The sequence below is a fragment of the Esox lucius genome, chromosome 23 (assembly GCF_011004845.1).
Source record: "Esox lucius isolate fEsoLuc1 chromosome 23, fEsoLuc1.pri, whole genome shotgun sequence".
In the NCBI taxonomy this organism is placed as follows: Eukaryota; Metazoa; Chordata; class Actinopteri; order Esociformes; family Esocidae; genus Esox; species Esox lucius.
The window spans coordinates 2300987-2317347 of NC_047591.1; the positions used below are offsets into that span (position 1 = coordinate 2300987).

Here is a 16361-nt window from a genome sequence, read left to right on the forward strand (position 1 = left end):
TGCATAGCCTGGCAGAAATTGTGAAGTTTTGGCATTGATTTTGAAAATATGACTGATCATGCAAAAAATATATATATATATTTAAGGATAGTGATCATATGAAGCCATTTATTATCACATAGTTTTTTGGCTCCTTTTTAAATCTTAATGATAGCAGAAATCACCCAAATGGCCCTGATCAAAAGTTTACATACCCTTGAATGCTTAGCCTTGTTACAGACACACAAGGTGACACACAGGTGAAAAAGGTAATTAGTGTCTGTGTATAAATAGGGAGGCACTGAACAGGCAAGACACTGAGACATGGGGAGCAGAAAAGAACTGTCAAAAGACCAGTCAGTACTGTTCAATCACTTATTAAGAAGTGGAAAATTCTGGGATCTCTTGATCAGGTAGACCAAGAAAGATTTCAGCCAAAACTGCCAGAGAAAAACCCATAGGTAACCTCAGGAGAAATACAGGCTGTTCTGGAAAAAAACAGTGTGGTTGTTTAAGAAGCGCAATACGACGATACTTGAACAAAAATTAGCTGCATGGTCGAGTTGCCAGAAATAAGCCTTTACTGGGCCGATGCCACAGAAAAGCCTGGTCACAATATACCCAAAAACACCTTGACATGCCTCACAGCTTCTGGCACACTGTAATTTGGAGTGAAGAGACCAAAATAGTCACAACCATAAGCGCTATGTTTAGAGAGGGGTCAACAAGGTATTTAGCGAACAGAATACCATCCCCACTGTGAAGAATGGTGGTGGCTCACTGATGTTTTGGGGGGGGTGAGCTCTAAAGGCACAGGGAACCTTGTGAAAATGTATGGTAAGATGAATGCATGTATGTTGTCAGAAATACTGGCAAACAATTTCCATTCTTCGACACGAAAGCTGGGCTTGGGACGCTCTTGGACTTTCCAGCATGACAATGACCCTAAGCACAAGGCCAAGTTGACCCTCCAGTGGTTACAGCAGAAAAAGGTGAAGGTTCTGGAGTGGCCATCACTGTCTCCTGACCTTAGGGGGCAATACACAGTATTAAGAACTTAGGGTATGCAGACTTTTGAACAGGGATCAGTTCATTTTTTCCTTTGTTGTCATGTTTTGTTTATGACCTACAACTGAATGTGAATCCCATAAGAAATAAAAGACGTGTTGTGCCTGCTCACTCATGTGTTCTTTACAAATGATACATATATTACCAATTTTCCAAGGGTAGGCAAACTTTTGAGCACCACTGAACCCGCTGAAGGTACCCAGGGCCAAAGGCAGCAAAGGAACTGCAAAGCATCATAGAACCTCCACCATGTTTGACTGTGGGGAAGGTACGGCTTCATTTTGATTTCTGATTGGTGTGCCTTACCAAAAAGATCTAACTTGGTCTCATCTGTCCACAGGAGATTGTCCCATAAGGATTGTGGCATGTTCAGGTGTGTTTTGGCAAATTGCAATCAGTTCTTGTGTCTCTCCCCCTTCCACAGAGTTGACGACAAATGGTGCAAGTTGAACGTATCATATGTCTAAAGGTCATCTTGAATATGTTATTTCAAATTACTTACAGAAGTTGACAATTATATTGTAAAGGCGAATTTAGGATTTAATTGTAGCATAACCTAAGACTTCAATTATTCAGACTTTTTGATTTAGTTGAATTACAAACCAAATAAACACAGAATCATGATCGTGATATACTGACAACGCCCTGGCATCAAGCATAGAATGGAAGAAATTGGTTCGGATGGATATCAGAACCATATAGTTTAACTGTAACATAGCAACACCTTCCTGAAATGGAGTATTTGTGGTATCAAGAAAGAATTAGCACTTACGGAAACCTACAATTGCAATACCTGGAAAAACTTGGGAATTTCAAAGAATTGTGAATCTCTACTCAAATTGACTTGTGCATCTCTACTTGCATTTCAAGACAGAGTTCGCCACATCAGGACTGATACATCTTCCTCTCTATCACACCAAGACCCATTTCACACACTGCACAGACCACATTGCTTTCAATAGAGGGGTGGCCACCGCCCCAGCCCCCCCACCACAAAAACCCACACTTGTATGCACAAACCACACAAGAAAGTTCAGGATCCTCCTAGCCTACCAGGATGTTTGCTAAAGTCTGTGTGTGGGGGTTCCAGTGAAGACCAAAAAGAGATTGTATTTGAAAATAACAATAATTTACTTAAATATATTGAGACATGATCACATAGTTATTTGCTCTATAATTTATAACTAGAAAATGTGGGGGGGCAAAAAAATCTCTTGAGGGTCACCAGTAGCTGAACTTTGCTCTAAGTTCAATATTATTCTAAATCCCTGCAATGCACTCTCGATAAATCTATTCAGACAGAGCAAACCCCCCAAACATGAGGAATTACAAATATGATCGATACAGTGACACATACGCACACAATCCTTTACAGCCTTTAGAAAGTGGACAAAACGAAGTCTGTTTCGGTGTAAGGGCAGTCTATTCAATAGCCAGGTAGATTGATTTCCACTTAAAGACAGCTCAGAAGTACCCTTGGGATAGTCATGTAAGAGTTCCCTTCACCTCTGATTTCCTGCCTCCGCTTGTTTAAAGTGAGAATTCCTCCTTAGCAAGAAAGAGAGAGATTGTGTGTGTGTGTGTGTGTGTTTGTGTGAATGCAGCAGCAGCCTCCCTCTGTCTGCTCCCTCTTCTCACACAACTTCAAATAAACACACGCAACTTCCATTGGTCCAATCGACCGTGTTTGCCCGTCATGTTTGTTTTCCCCTCTCTCCGTTTCCCCATTTCCCTCCACTCCTATGCCCCAATTCCCCTCCATCCCCATCCTCTAACCATTCCTCTACCCCTGACCCCCAGACTCAGGGCAGCTTAAAGTCACCCCTGTCCTCCATGACATGTGACCGGGCCCAAAAGCCTCTGATCAACCTAGGGAAGTCCAGCTCAGGGAGACAGACAGAGCAGGATGGAGAGATAGAGAAGGGAGGGGGCGAATTCCAATCATCCCTCCTTTCTTCTCGAGTGTGCACTTGTTTACTTCCCGTCACTGGTTTCAAATGAAATGACCGACCCTCCCACAACCCCCCCCCCCCCCCGACTCTCCACTGTTATAAGATTTATGGAAAGTAGTTAGCGTGCACATTTCTATTATTATTTGGACACAACCAGAGAACGGGTGAATGAGGGAATGACAATGAGTGTGAGTGAGTAATAAAGAGATTCCGTGCATGATAGAGACTATGAAAGACTGAGTGAGCGAGAGAGACTGAATTAGTGAGTGACAGAGAGAAAGAGGTAAGGAAAGATAGTGAGTGACTGTGGGAGAGAGTTAGTGAGTGAGAGACTTAGTTGGTGAGTTACAGGGTGATTGACAGAGAATGAGAAAGAGAGAGAGAGTGAATAATAGAGACAAAGAGAGGATGAGTGAGTGATATATAGAGAAAAAGACTGAGTGATTAATTGAACCAACAAATGAATGAACCAAGGAGACAGTAGTCCCGACAATGCCCCAGGCTACACCTCTGGTCCCCCTCCATCCCTCAGCCGTCAGTGCTAGGCTAGTAATCCTTAATATTATACATAGCCCTCTCAGAAGCTGTGGACAGGCCATTTCATCTGCCATTTCATCTGACACCACATAAATCACACAAGGCCTCTATTTTCCTCACCCGGCTCTCCGGGAGACCCACGGCACCACAGACACACACACACACACACATGCACACACACACCACTGCTCCCGCTTAACGATTTTCCAACCGTCTGAAACAAACATCATGAAAGCAGACTGGGGTTTTCTCCTAACTCCCGACACTAGCCACATGTTTCCACCGTCGGGCCCAACAGTCAGATTCTCAGACATGGATCTGTGGCTGTGTGCGGCTAGGATCGAAGACAGATGCTGGAAGGTCTTATTGGGTGTTAAAACGTGTAGTGTAACAGTGGAATACTATGTGACACATACATTTACATTTTTGAATTGATTTAGCTATTTATCCCATAATAACAAACCTGTAAACTCGTAACCCATGTAACCAGAATTAAAATTACATCTTGTAATTCACGCCAAACAGTGGAAACTCTTAAAACCCCTTTGGTACAGTAGGCTGAAAGTCAAATGAGCAACATATTCTGACATAACACCATGCTGTTGAGGGTGCCGATTTATAGCAAATTTTGTGCAATTCTACTTAATTTCTATGCTAATTTCTATGCTCTTCTGTGTTCTTATGATACCAGGACATTGTGGCTTATTTAATATATATTATGCGATGGGTCAGATGTTCGATGGCTCGGATGTTCCTCTGGGAAGTTCGTTTTTGGGGGGGAAATTCTGAGTGCTTCTCATGGCCAGACCTCCTGTCTGTGATTCTGAAAACTGAGGGCAACACTGTCGGCGCGGGCACCAAACTCAAATTCGCTAATTTACTAGCGCCTTCATATTGCCAGGGAATGGGATTTGGTAGTTCAGCTGAGAGAAGAATTTACAAGCATATTATATTCACAACATGTGGGAGCATCTACTGCCATATTCTACTAAAATGGAGAAGTGTTATTGTTCACTTAATAACTTTCCATCTCCTCCAGGATCCGATTGGTGACTCAGGGCCCTTTACTCCCCTTGGAGATAATACTGGCTTTCAAAACACAGCCATTCACAACACATCTACTCCTTCTACAATGTTCTACCGCTCATTCATCACAACTGCAGGGTCCCTAACTAATGATTTGTATATTATGCTGAATGTTGTAATGACAAACTCAGAGACAGTTACCTTGATTTATGTGCTGCATGTTTCCTCAAATGAGTTACTGCCAATTCTGGTATATTTTTCGTTGTCATGAGTGAGGAATATTTGGGGAACGGGAGAGTGTTAGTTAGCTAAAACATATACTAAATGACAGAGCAGAACTGGTTGGTCTATGCGTTTGTCCTAGCTAGAAGACTTCTCAACACACTGCTTAAAAATAGCCCTTGAAGACATAGGAGCCTTTCACAATAGAACAAGCGATTATAGCTGAGTATGTGTGTGTGTGTGTGCGCGTGTGTATGTTTGTGTGTTCCCTCAATAATCGGCTATAATTTCAGAGACAAGCACTCACCATGGCGCCCCGGTAACCGGTGGTAACCGTGGCCACCGTGGTGGTAATCATAAACCCTGTGTGGCTGCATCTGATTGATGATAGGCATCTACAGCTACTCTAAAAGACTTTAACAAACCTCATACACACGACACAATATCATTAGCCTGGAATGAACATCTACTCAGAAACCAAAATGACACCCTATCCCATATGTAGCACACTGCTTTTGACCAAGTGATATTTAGGGGTCTGGTGAAACATTAGGTTTCAGGGTGCCATTGTGGAGATACAGTGAAGGAATCTTTCTCAATAGCCTGAGTAAAAACAAGTGTTGGGAATAGCCTGGAATCTGAGGATTTAATACAATCATGACACCGACTGGAAGATTCCCACAATTCGAAACAGTAAACTTGCTCTGACATTTTAACACAATATAGAGAAAAATAATATACCTGATACCTAGAAGTATTGATTCCCTATTAATGATATCAAAATAATTGCACAAATACATCAAATCGTTAAATTTTTTTACATTTCTAAAGTAAATATACAACATATGACCCATCCAAATATTCTAGGGTGGAGAGGACCTAGGTTCATTCCAGGTTAGGAGACGTTGCTGTGCTAACCTAATATTAGTGCGTCAGGAAACTGTGTGAGGTGTTTTTCATCAAAGCCGCACAGTGTGTAGGGGCAAAAGCACACATTCATTATAATAAACAGGTTATAAAGTGTTCTTGTGTTTGCCATCCAGTGCCTCTGTGAGTGCCAATCTGTGAGCGTGGTAACGTGCGTGAGCAATGATTCCAACGCACTGCATGATTCTGCATAGGGTGCGTTAGATCAGTTAGTCTAAGAGCGTGAGAGATCATAATCTCTAGGACGGTGTGACGCCAAGTTTGACATACATGACAGTGAGGGAGAGAGAAAGAGAGGGTGACAGAGAGAAAGAAAAACTCAGAAAATAGGGGAAGAGAGAGAAATTGAGGGATAGAAGGAAGGATGGAAACAAATGTGGAGACTCCGCTGGGACACCTAGACGTTGCTTCTATTCCTGTCCAGGAGGAGCAAGGAGACAAGCGTTCGATTGAGGGCCACAGGGGCGGGGTGGGGACTGGGGCATGTCTGGTCAGGGGTGAGCAGAGGTGGGCTGAAGGAAACCGCAGGCTGTTTATCCCCAGCATCTCCGACAGGCCAACTAATTACATATGTATACAGAGGACTGGCTTTGATCTATTTTTTTGAGAAATGGAGAGAAGGAGAGAGACAGAGATTTGGCGGAAAGAGAAAGCGGGAGGAAGGAGGGTGGGAGGTGGATAGAGGGAAGGACAGTACAGAAAAATTAAGGGGAGGAGAAAGAGGGGGTGAGAGGAAAGGCAGATATTAACATCCAGGTTTATAGGGTTTCAACAGAGCAAACACGGAATGTTTCTATTTCTGTATCTCTTAGCCTGTTTCTTCAGCTCCTCTGAGGTCCCTCTCACGGCCCGAACAACCCTGCTTCCATGCCTACACTGACCTGCTAGCTCATTCCAGAGAAGAATAAGAGAGAAAATCAGGGGTTGAAAGTGAAAGAAAAAAGAAAGACAAAGAACGGGTGAGACAGAGAGAGATCGAGAAAGAATGACAGAAAGAGGAGGGAGAGAACGGCGAACATATACAGCAAGAGAGGGGGAGACGGAGAAAGATAAAGAAGTGAGAGACAGACAGAGAACGGGGAAGACAGAGGGAAAAAGAGAAAGAGAGAAAGAAAAAAAAGGAGGTCACCGCATTGTCCATCTCTCTCTTCCACCACCTCAGTCCCTCACTCGTCTACATATTCCAGATGTTTCCAATAGTGACATAACAGAGATGACCGATGAGGATCCTTTTATATCTCAGTTGTGTGTGAGTTCATGTGTGTGTGTGTGTGTGAGGCGAGCCTATGAGAGCTCACAACTCAGTGAGTGCATGCCAGTTAATGTGTTTGAGAGGTCTGTTGGCCTATTAGTAAAACAGTATTTTCTGAGGAATGTGCTGTGATTCCTTGGGAGCGTAGGGTAACGTCACCTCTCAAAGCGGCATTCTGACAGGCTCCTCGCCGTTCCGTTTGGAACCCATAAATTAAGTCCGACAGGTGGAATAAGTTGAGGAAGCCGGAGCTGCCAAAGGGGTTACAGTTAAAGCTGCCAGTCGACCTCAGCGGGATCACACGGAAGCCACACCTCTCAGAAGTTACGGCCACTCCTCGCTGTGCTCCGTGTGATGAAATGTCACAGCACAAAAAAGAGGCGATTCCGACGTCTTTGCGCTCAACCCTCTCCGACCTCTAACATCAATTTTGTGTCAACGTCAAGGGTCGTGTCTTTGAGGAAATTGCCTATTAGGAGGCATGATAATTCTACACAAAAAGTTGTGGCAGTTTGAGAAGAACCATCTGGGCTGGTAAGAGTGGATTTAGCCCAGAGAAACATAGATAGTGTTTGGTCTATCCACACTCACACACACACACATCCACTCACCATCAGAGCGGTGGATGCAGGTGTGCTGGTTGTCGCTGAGGAAGAAGCCTTGCGTGCAGAGACACTCGTAGCTGCCCATTGTATTCACACACACCTGCTGGCAGCCTCCATTGTTGTCCAGGCACTCATCCACATCTGCATGGCACCGCCAAACAAGCAGACACAGAGAGACAGGGGGGAGAAGAAAACAATGGGTTAGGCAGAGAACTAGATGTCTTTAATGGTGGGAAGCTCGTTTGGCATCGCAAACAAAAACAGAGCGGGTAACAGTCGTAGGTTGGGAGCGGTAAATTTCTTTGTCCGGTTTCCAATCGTATTCACACCAACTACTGCAGAATTACATTCAGTATGTGTCATCAGTCAAGGTATGGGCGTATATCAGATTTTTGTAATGGATGGACAAGAGAAAGGATTTTTCTCTTTTTGTCTTGCGAGCCAAGGTTTTGACAACTTTAATGTCACTTTTATGTAATCCAAAACTAGGAGGACCTTTACAACAAGAACATTCTGGGTATGTGTATATGTACTTAGCGAATTAAGTCAATTCTTATTCGGAATATCTATGATAGGGAAGAGTTGTAGGAATGACCCTAGATGCTTTGAGAACATAAGAATGTGAATGTGTGCATGGGTCTTTGTGTGAACAGGCGCATGTGTGTGGGTGCGTGTCTTTGACTGTGCGCATTTGTGTGTGTGTGCGCTGGTATGACTGTGGGTTTATGGGGCCCTGTTGTACTGCTGAAAGCCCAGTAAATCACAAGTAGCACATTTAGAAGGAGTGTTAGTGAACTGGAAACCTATAACACCCTCCACTGACTTTTACAGGGATCAAACTGGGTTGGGCTACTGTGTAGATGAACAGAGACAGAGAAAGAGAGAGAGAGAGAGAGAGAGAGAGAGAGGAAGGTAGGGAGGGAAGATGTGTGTTAACTAAACCATGAATCTCAAGGCAGTGTGCCAAGGCAGGGTCCTCTGTAGGGTCCATGGTCCATGTGTTTGTTAGTTTAGAGTTGGCGGGATAGCCGAACAGAGGCACGCACACAAATGACGCCACCGACGGAGAACTGGACACAGAGTTCCCAAATGTGCTATGTTAAACCATCAATGAGAAATGTAGTGGGGGACCGTCCAGGTTTTCACCCCTAGGTACAAAGCATTTGTATAAATGGACAGTTTTATATTGTAGTGCTTAGTATTTTGTGACGTATATATGTCTTTGTCTTGAACGCTGCCACATTTATCAAGGTCTTTCTGGAAGAAGAGACTGTTCATCTCAATGACAGCAACCTAGGTAAATTCATTAAATAATGCTGTGTCTGCCCGTTAGTCATTCCGCAAAGCAGTTTACAGTAGTCAACATATACATTTGCATAGGGGTCACCTGCGAGAACCGACCACCCCTGTGCGGTAAGTGCCATGCTCTTCTAACTGAGGCACTCGTGTCTGTCTGTCTGACTAGTACTGGAGGACAGTAATCGTCTCCATCAATCATGTCACAAACACTAAGTGAAATGAATAGGGAGCAATGGAACCGTTTCCTCCTTGTGATTAGAGTGCAGGTTTTTTCACTGAGAAAATGAGAGGAGGAGGCTCCGGTTGGGCAGACAGTGCTAAACACTAAGGCAGTGTGGAGCAAGGAGATAGAAATGACTCCATCTCTCTCTCTAATCTCCTCTAGTCAGGTCTGCTTGATTCTCTGTGGTCTGTGGATCTGGATGAGGCTCCCACCCGTCTGTCTGGGTCTAGTCCGTCTGTCTCACCCACTCATAAACAAAAGAGGTCAGGTGAGAGGCCTCAAATTAGACCTGATCATGGTTTATTTGCGTAACTGGAGTCCAGCTGGCTACTAGCATGTTATGGTACACTGTTGCTGGTGGCAGGGAGATGTACAATTCTGGACAGAATGCACATTTTCACCTTTCACCAGCTCTGCTGTAAAGTTCCCAGTTGAGGCGTTACCTGCAAACACGTCTATTCTGTGTTCTGACTGAGACATTAACCAATATTAATTTCTTTATCACAAAGTTATTGAATGGTAAGATGTAAGTAAGAAGGACAAAATTAATGAGGGGTTTATGGTAAAGCAGCACCCTATCTCAGCGGGTCACACAAGGCTCTATACAGTCCATCTGTTTCAGACACTTTTTGGGGAGAAGTACATACTCTAAAGTATGAGTGTGTGCAAGTTGTAATTTATAGCACACCAAAAAAACAATTTTTTTATGCTGTTGCTAATCAATGTAAGCATTCTACTTCACATTGTAATTAAGCAATGAGGCACAAGGGGGTGCTGTATATGGGCAATATATCATAGCTAAGAGCTGTTCTTAGGCAAGACACATCACAAAGCCTTGAGATGCCTTATTGCTATTATAGACAGGTTACCAACACCATGAGAACAGTAAAAAGTAATGTGATATGACACCCAGTGCATTTGGAAGGCATTCAGACCCCCTCATATTTTCCACATTTCCTTATGTTACAGCCTTATTAAAAAATATATATACAGGAATATACACTCACCTAAAGGATTATTAGGAACACCATACTAATACTGTATTTGACCCCCTTTCGCCTTCAGAACTGCCTTAATTCTACTTGGCATTGATTCAACAAGGTGCTGAAAGCATTCTTTAGAAATGTTGGCCCATATTGATAGGATAGCATCTTGCAGTTGAGGCAGATTTGTTGGATGCACATCCAGGGCACGAAGCTCCCGTTCCACCACATCCCAAATATGCTCTATTGGGTTGAGATCTGGTGACTGTGGGGGCCATTTCAGTACAGTGAACTCATTGTCATGTTCAAGAAACCAATTTGAAATGATTCAAGCTTTGTGACATGGTGCATTATCCTGCTGGAAGTAGCCATCAGAGGATGGGTTCATGGTGGTCATAAAGGGATGGACATGGTCAGAAACAATGCTCAGGTAGGCCGTGGCATTTAAACGATGCCACGGCCTAAAGTGTAACTAAGGGGCCTAAAGTGTGCTAAGAAAACATCCCCCACACCATTACACCACCACCACCAGCCTGCACAGTGGTAACAAGGCATGATGGATCCATGTTCTCATTCTGTTAATGCCAAATTCTGACTCTACCATCTGAATGTCTCAACAGAAATCGAGACTCATCAGACCAGGCAACATTCTTCTAGTCTTCAACTGTCCAATTTTGGTGAGCGCGTGCAAATTGTAGCCTCTTCTTCCTATTTGTAGTGGAGATGAGTGGTACCCGGTGGGGTCTTCTGCTGTTGTAGCCCATCCGCCTCAAGGTTGTGTGTGTTGTGGCTTCACAAATGCTTTGCTGCATACCTCGGTTGTAACAAGTGGTTATTTCAGTCAAAGTTGCTCATCTATCAGCTTGAATCAGTCAGCCCATTCTCCTCTGACCTCTAGCATCAACAAGGCATTTTTGCCCACAGGACTGCCGCATACTGGATGTTTTTCCCTTTTCACACCATTCTTTGTAAACCCTAGAAATGGTTGTGCGTGAAAATCCCAGTAACTGAGCAGATTGTGAAATACTCAGACCGGCCCGTCTGGCACCAACAACCATGCCACGCTCAAAATTGCTTAAATCATCTTTCTTTCCCATTCTGACATTCAGCTTGGATTGTCTTGACCAGGACCACACCCCTAAATGCATTGAAGCAACTGCCATGTGATTTGTTGATTAGATAATTGCATTAATGAGAAATTGAACAGGTGTTCCTAATAATCCTTTAGGGGAGTGTATACTCCGGAAAAAATTAAGAGACCATGCACCTTTTTCTTTTCTTTCCAAAAAAGTCGAAAAGGAAGGTTTTAAGTGAGGAACAGAAGGGTCAAAATGAACAAAAGGGTTACAAAAAGTTGAAACTTTCCTTTTCAACTTTTTTGGAAAGGCAAGAAAAAGGTGGTCTCTTCATTTTTTCCAGAGCTGTATATATATATATATATATATATATATATATATATATATATATATATATATATATATATATACACCTGTGTATAAAAGAAATATCACATAAGTAATCAGGAACCTTTATTCAATACTTTTTTAAGGCAGCAATTACAGTCTTGAGGCATCTGGGTAAGACACTACAAGCTTGGCACTGTATTTTGGGACTTTCTCCCATTCCTTTCTACATATCTTCTCAAGCTCTGTCTGGTTGGATAGGGAACTTCACTGCACAGACATTTTCATGTCAATCCAGAGATTCTGGTTCAGGTTCACATCTTGGCCCTGGCTAGGACACTCAAGAACAGAGTTCTCCAGAAACCACATTAAAAGCAGTTTGCAAGTTCTGATAAGCTTTTGCCAAAGTTGAGACACAACAAAAAAATAACAGTGCCATCAGCATAAAAGTGAAGTTGGGCATTTTGCACATTGTCTAGTCTATATAAATAAATAGTGAATGAAACCAAGCCAAGTATTGAGCCCTGGGGCACACCATTCAAAAAGGACAAGTTATAAGATGCATGCCCATTAAATTGAGTGCACTGAGTTCTATTAGACAGATAGTTAGCAAACAGTGGAAAAGCATGCTGACAAAGACCTATGGTTGGCAATCTCTGCTTCAGTATAACATGATCTTCTGTATCAAAATCCTTAGAAAGATCAATAAAAAGTGAGACTGTTGTTTTATTTATCAAGGGCATTAGGGATATTATTTAAAACCATTCTGGCTGCTGAAAATGTCCTATGCATCTTCCTGAAGCCTGATTGATACATAGATACATAGATAATATAGTTAGTGTATAACATCTCCTGTTCACTAACAGGGGTTTCAGGTTTTTTAGCCAGAGGTGACAGTTTTTTTATTACTCTATAATTGTTTAAAAGAGATGGATCACATCCCTTAAACAGTGGTAGCACAAAGGCAGAGTACCATATCCTTGGTATTTCATTACATTCCAGGGTAAGATTGCATAGATATGCAAAAGGTTCAGCTATGAAATCAGCTGCCAATTTCAAAAAGCAGGGATAAAGAAGATCAGAACCTGCAGGCTTTCTATGATATAAGGATTTCAGGGCTTTATGTACTGCCAGCACAGAGAATGGCAAAGAATTGAAGGTTTGACCAGCTCTCAGAAGTTCATTAACACAGGGTTGAACAGAAAACTGGGAAATTGAATCAAAAAGCTTACCAGATGATACAAAGTGATCATTAAAACAATTTAAGTTTAATCATACACAGGAACAATTCTTTGCCAACGTCTTCCATTGAGGAAGCAGAGGAGGAGGGCTCAGAGGTGGACTCGTCCATCACCCGGGCTGAAGTCACAGAGGTGGTTAAGAAACTCCTCGGTGGCAAGGCACCGGGGGTGGATGAGATCCGCCCTGAGTACCTCAAGTCTCTGGATGTTGTGGGGCTGTCTTGGCTGACACGCCTGTGCAACATCGCGTGGCAGTCGGGGACAGTGCCTCTGGGATGGCAGACCGGGGTGGTGGTCCCTCTTTTTAAGAAGGGGGACCGGAGGGTGTGTTCCAACTATAGGGGGATCACACTTCTCAGCCTCCCCGGGAAAGTCTATGCCAGGGTTCTGGAGAGGAGAATACGGCCGATAGTAGAACCTCGGATTCAGGAGGAACAGTGTGGTTTTCGTCCAGGCCGTGGAACACTGGACCAGCTCTATACCCTCTACAGGGTGATGGAGGGTTCATGGGAGTTTGCCCAACCAATCCACATGTGTTTTGTGGATTTGGAGAAGGCATTTGACTGTGTCCCTCGCGGCATCCTGTGGAGGGTGCTTCGGGAATATGGGGTCCTGGGTCCCTTGCTAAGGGCTGTCAGGTCCCTGTACGACCGAAGCAGGAGCTTGGTCCGCATTGCCGGCAGTAAGTCAGACTTGTTCCCTGTGCATGTTGGACTCCGGCAGGGCTGCCCTTTGTCACCGGTTCTGTTCGTAATTTTTATGGACAGAATTTCTAGGCGCAGCCAGGGGCCGGAGGGTGTCAGGTTTGGGGACCACACGATTTCGTCTCTGCTCTTTGCGGATGATGTTGTCGTGTTGGCCCCTTCAAGCCAGGACCTTCAGCATGCACTTGGACGGTTTGCAGCCGAGTGTGAAGCGGTGGGGATGAAAATCAGTACCTCCAAATCCGAGGCCATGGTCCTCAGTCGGAAAAGGGTGGCTTGCCCACTTCAGGTTGGTGGAGAGTGCCTGCCTCAAGTGGAGGAGTTTAAGTATCTAGGGGTCCTGTTCACAAGTGAGGGAAGGAAGGAACGGGAGATTGACAGACGGATCGGTGCAGCTTCTGCAGTAATGCGGTTGATGTATCGGTCTGTCGTGGTGAAGAAAGAGCTGAGCCGCAAGGCGAAGCTCTCGATTTACCGGTCAATCTACGTTCCTACTCTCACCTATGGTCATGAGCTTTGGGTCATGACCGAAAGGACAAGATCCCGGATACAGGCGGCCGAAATGAGCTTTCTCCGCAGGGTGGCTGGGCGATCCCTTAGAGATAGGGTGAGAAGCTCGGTCACCCGGGAGGAGCTCAGAGTAGAGCCACTGCTCCTCCACATCGAGAGGGGTCAGCTGAGGTGGCTTGGGCATCTGTTTCGGATGCCTCCGGAACGCCTTCCTGGGAAGGTGTTCCGGTCCCGTCCCACTGGGAGGAGACCCCGGGGAAGACCTAGGACACGCTGGAGGGACTATGTCTCCCGGCTGGCCTGGGAACGCCTCGGTGTCCCCCCGGAAGAGCTGGAGGAAGTGTCTGGGGAGAGGGAAGTCTGGGCATCCCTGCTTAGACTGCTGCCCCCGCGACCCGGCCCCGGATAAGCGGAAGAAGATGGTATGGTAGATGGTATACACAGGAACCAAGTCCTTCAATAGACTATATGGCAATTTGTTTGTATGACTATTACCAGAAATAGACTTAATCACTCTTCTAAAACTTTCTAGGGTCATTCAAGTACAGGGGTAACTGATCAAAAATAATCTGACTTGGCCTTCCTGAGCAGCGAAGAACACTTGTTTCACAGCTGCTTAATATAAGTAAATCAGGAATGAGCTCAATCCTGCTCCATTAAAAATAAAAAAAATCATAAAAAAGCCCGCCCAATAAAACTATATAAATCTTTCTTACAAATGAAGCGTGGGTTTGTCTTAGGGACCTTAGTATTTCTAACAATTACAATAGCACAGTGGTCACTTCAATCATTACCAAATGCACCAACTGCGGAGTATTTATGAGGAACATTGGTCAGTATCAAATCAATTAGAGTAGATTGTTCTTCTGTTGAAACCCTAATATGCAAAGCCAGAAATTCCAACTGTTTACAAATAGTTTGAGACATTGACAGTTGGAGACCGCCACACTTGAAAGGAAATTATTCTTCACACATATAGCCACACCACCACCACCATTCTTTACTCTATCAGTGCGAACAGCTTTGTAACCATTTATACAATTACACAATACCTGATCTTAACAATAAAAAACAAGAAACCAGGCAAGCCTAGTTCAGCTGGGCCGAAATAGAACATGCTTCCATCTCGAGATTCAAACCTGGGTCAGGTGAAAGGCTGGGTTATTAACCACTACACCACAGAGCTGTACAGTTGCTGGGTGTCAGTATAGCCTCTTGTCTCTATCCTGAACAAATCCTCTTTTGACACTCGCTAATTGGCAATTCATGAATGACATTTACTTCCACCACAAATAGTGTCTATGTATGGCGTTGGCCACTGGCCGTTTTAACAGCGTATTAGCCAGTAATAAGCTTTACCGGTATCTACTAACTTACTGGAATAGTCATAAGAATTGAGCAATTGCTAGCGAGTCTGCCAAAGCTATTTCATTTCATGGCAAAATAACGTATTTTCTTCTTTCATGGCAAAACAACTTACTTTTTTCTTTCATTTGTGAATGACATTTATACATTTACTATCAATAAAGGTGACGATAACTAACTTTTTCATCAAGTGAAAAGACAAGAGAATCGTGGAATCTACCAGAAATAATTAATAAATGTCGTTGCTCTCAATAGATTCAAACATAGGTTGTCCACATGACAGGCACTGTCTTTTACCACTATGCCACGGCATTACACGTTTCAGCAGTCGCTAAACTCCATTGAGGATTGTGTTAAACTGACTACCGTTTCTTATTAAGTTGACCTCCACCATAGCGTCTATGAACTGTATTGCTTTTGCCACTGGTCGTTTTAACAGCTTATTAGCCAGTAATAGGCTTACTAGTTCCTAATAGGCTTACTAACTTCCTAGGAATAATCATAATAATTTAGCAAATGCTAGCAAGACTGAAGATGAACTTTTCCATGCCAGAAACAGTCGCAATATAACGGTATACAGTTTCAGTTAAGGCTTACTGTAATGTAGATACTAACCGTTTTAGCCAGCAAAGTTTTCGTCTATACAGAATAATTCATAAGGCGAACATCGTTTCACCTGCAAGGAGATACGAACTCAGGACCTATAGTTCACAAGTCTGCTTCACTAACCACTACACTATTTAACAAGGGGTAGCCAGCCAGCCAGTCAGTCAGTCAGTCAGTCAGTGACTCACTTCCTCATTCAGTAAATGACATTCGCTCTTCTTGCACCTCCTTTTAGTACCGTTGCATGCCGTTTCTTTCTTAATAGACATACTGCCAGCAAAATGTATAGGCGAGTTGCCAGAAAATACAAAACTGTAATTTAAAAACATTTGACTTTGGTGGTGACAAAAGTAAAACATTCATATCCTGAAACAAACGCATCACAGGCGGACTTCAATCAAGTAACATCTCAAGGATGATCAATGGAAACAAGATACACCTTAACTAGATTTCGGGTGT

General features: G+C 43.6%; 1 protein-coding gene across 6 annotated transcripts in view; it reads right to left on the minus strand.

The window, feature by feature from the left end:
- Nucleotides 1-16361, minus strand: part of scube1 (signal peptide, CUB domain, EGF-like 1) — a 118397-nt gene that overhangs the window by 62248 nt on the left and 39788 nt on the right. For 5 of the 6 annotated variants that reach the window (XM_034290068.1, XM_034290067.1, XM_029116957.2 and 2 more), the window contains exon 4: nt 7575-7709. In XM_034290068.1, the coding sequence (XP_034145959.1) occupies nt 7575-7709 (135 nt within the window). Of the gene's footprint in view, nt 1-7574; nt 7710-16361 lie in introns of those variants that run through there. The other variant, XM_029116958.2, reaches the window with a different exon arrangement.